General features: G+C 30.2%; 1 protein-coding gene across 1 annotated transcript in view; it reads left to right on the top strand.

Annotated features, from left to right (window-relative positions):
• The window catches only part of LOTGIDRAFT_176019 (hypothetical protein), a gene marked incomplete at both ends in the record, with an annotated part of 6,560 nt that extends 5,580 nt beyond the window's left edge, over positions 1 to 980 (top strand). The window contains 2 exons of the mRNA XM_009064829.1: positions 346 to 409; positions 939 to 980. Of these exons, the coding sequence (XP_009063077.1) occupies positions 346 to 409; positions 939 to 980 (106 nt within the window). The remainder of the gene's footprint in view (positions 1 to 345; positions 410 to 938) is intronic.
• Between the last annotated feature and the right edge of the window lie 530 nt (positions 981 to 1,510).

Below are 1,510 nucleotides of genomic sequence, written 5' to 3'. Positions count from 1 at the left end.
CATTTATTTTTCAATACCAACCAAACACAAAGTGATCGTAAACGGATTATGTAAACATTCGAAGTTGTGCTTACACTCTAAAATTATCCAAGTTAAAACTTTCAGATAAGATAAAAATGATAAGTATGACAAGTCTAAATGAAAACTAAAAAGGTATAATCGACAAGATAAAATTATAACGACGCAAGAAAATAAAAACAGAAGAACACCATACAAACAATGATAAAAAAATTAACATAAAAAGGCATAAAAATACAAAAACTAAAAACAAAACATCAACCACAAACAAAACCATAACAAACAATATATTCAAAATTTAAATACAGATTTACCTGTTTTCAAAAGGCAACAACCGTCTCCTAAAAAAAGATTGCGCGAAAAACTGAGACTCCAGACAGAGAAAATGAAGGTGAGTGGAAAACTTTAAGATTTACTTTTACTTGTTATAATAACATACTATTTCATTCGGATTATAATTCCGTGAATTGACGTAGATTGGTGACATTGGTTATATTTGCCTAGAAACGAAAATTGTTTTAAAAGTAATATCCCTTTATCCCAACTAAAAATTTTTAAATGAAATATTTATGATGTTCTCGGTGAGACAAAATGTCATGGAAAGTAATAATTTCACCAAACCAATTATAAGGTAATCTTGTTTGAAATGTTCATATTCAATAATCTAATTCATATATTTCAAATTGAGAACTTTACTGGCCTATACTTGCCATTAGGTTTAGGAACAATAAATAATGTTGATATAAATTGATCACTATCCCACTCAGATTTAACGATAGCACCTTTCTCTAGGAGACTTTTTACTTCATTAGTTATAATATCAAATTGTTCTTTATCAAACACTATTTCTTGGGGAATTTTAGATTGAAAAACTGGCCTATGAAGCTCTTTTATTACCTAAAACTGTGAATGTTTTCCAGGTATCTACACAGGCTCTCAGTTTACCACTGTTAGAAGAATGAGAATTACTGACCCTATCAACTTTGGGATGCTCTTGTCATTGGAGAGTGGAAGTAACAGTACTTGGTGGAGTCTGCTGATTTTTTGGGACGACTGAAATAGTTCTTATTTTCATAACTTCTGTAGTTATTATAATTATTATTATAAGTATAAGGTTGATACCTTCTTTGACCTCTATTGGTTTAAGCGATTTAATTCTCTAACTTTACTAAAGTTATTTCTATTAAAATATCCACGGCCTTGTTTTTGAGCGACACCATACCGATTAGCCTTACTCAAAATCCCATCCCCAAGAAACCATGGGAGTCTTTTCTTTACCTAGACTTGCATACTTTATATCAAGCAAAAAATCGACAAATTATATTGAACTTATGAAAACGGTGATTACATCCGAAAATAGCACCTTAGCTTCCTCATTTGAAAAAATTTCAAAATTTCAGTCAGCTAGATGATATATACCATCCTTATAGCATTTAAATGCTGGATTTCTTTAAATCCTTTATCAACGCCATGATGAGATTTTTCTATATCA

The sequence above is a fragment of the Lottia gigantea genome (genome assembly GCF_000327385.1).
Source record: "Lottia gigantea unplaced genomic scaffold LOTGIsca_651, whole genome shotgun sequence".
NCBI lineage: Eukaryota > Metazoa > Mollusca > Gastropoda > Lottiidae > Lottia > Lottia gigantea.
This window is presented reverse-complemented; position numbering and strand designations above follow the sequence as displayed.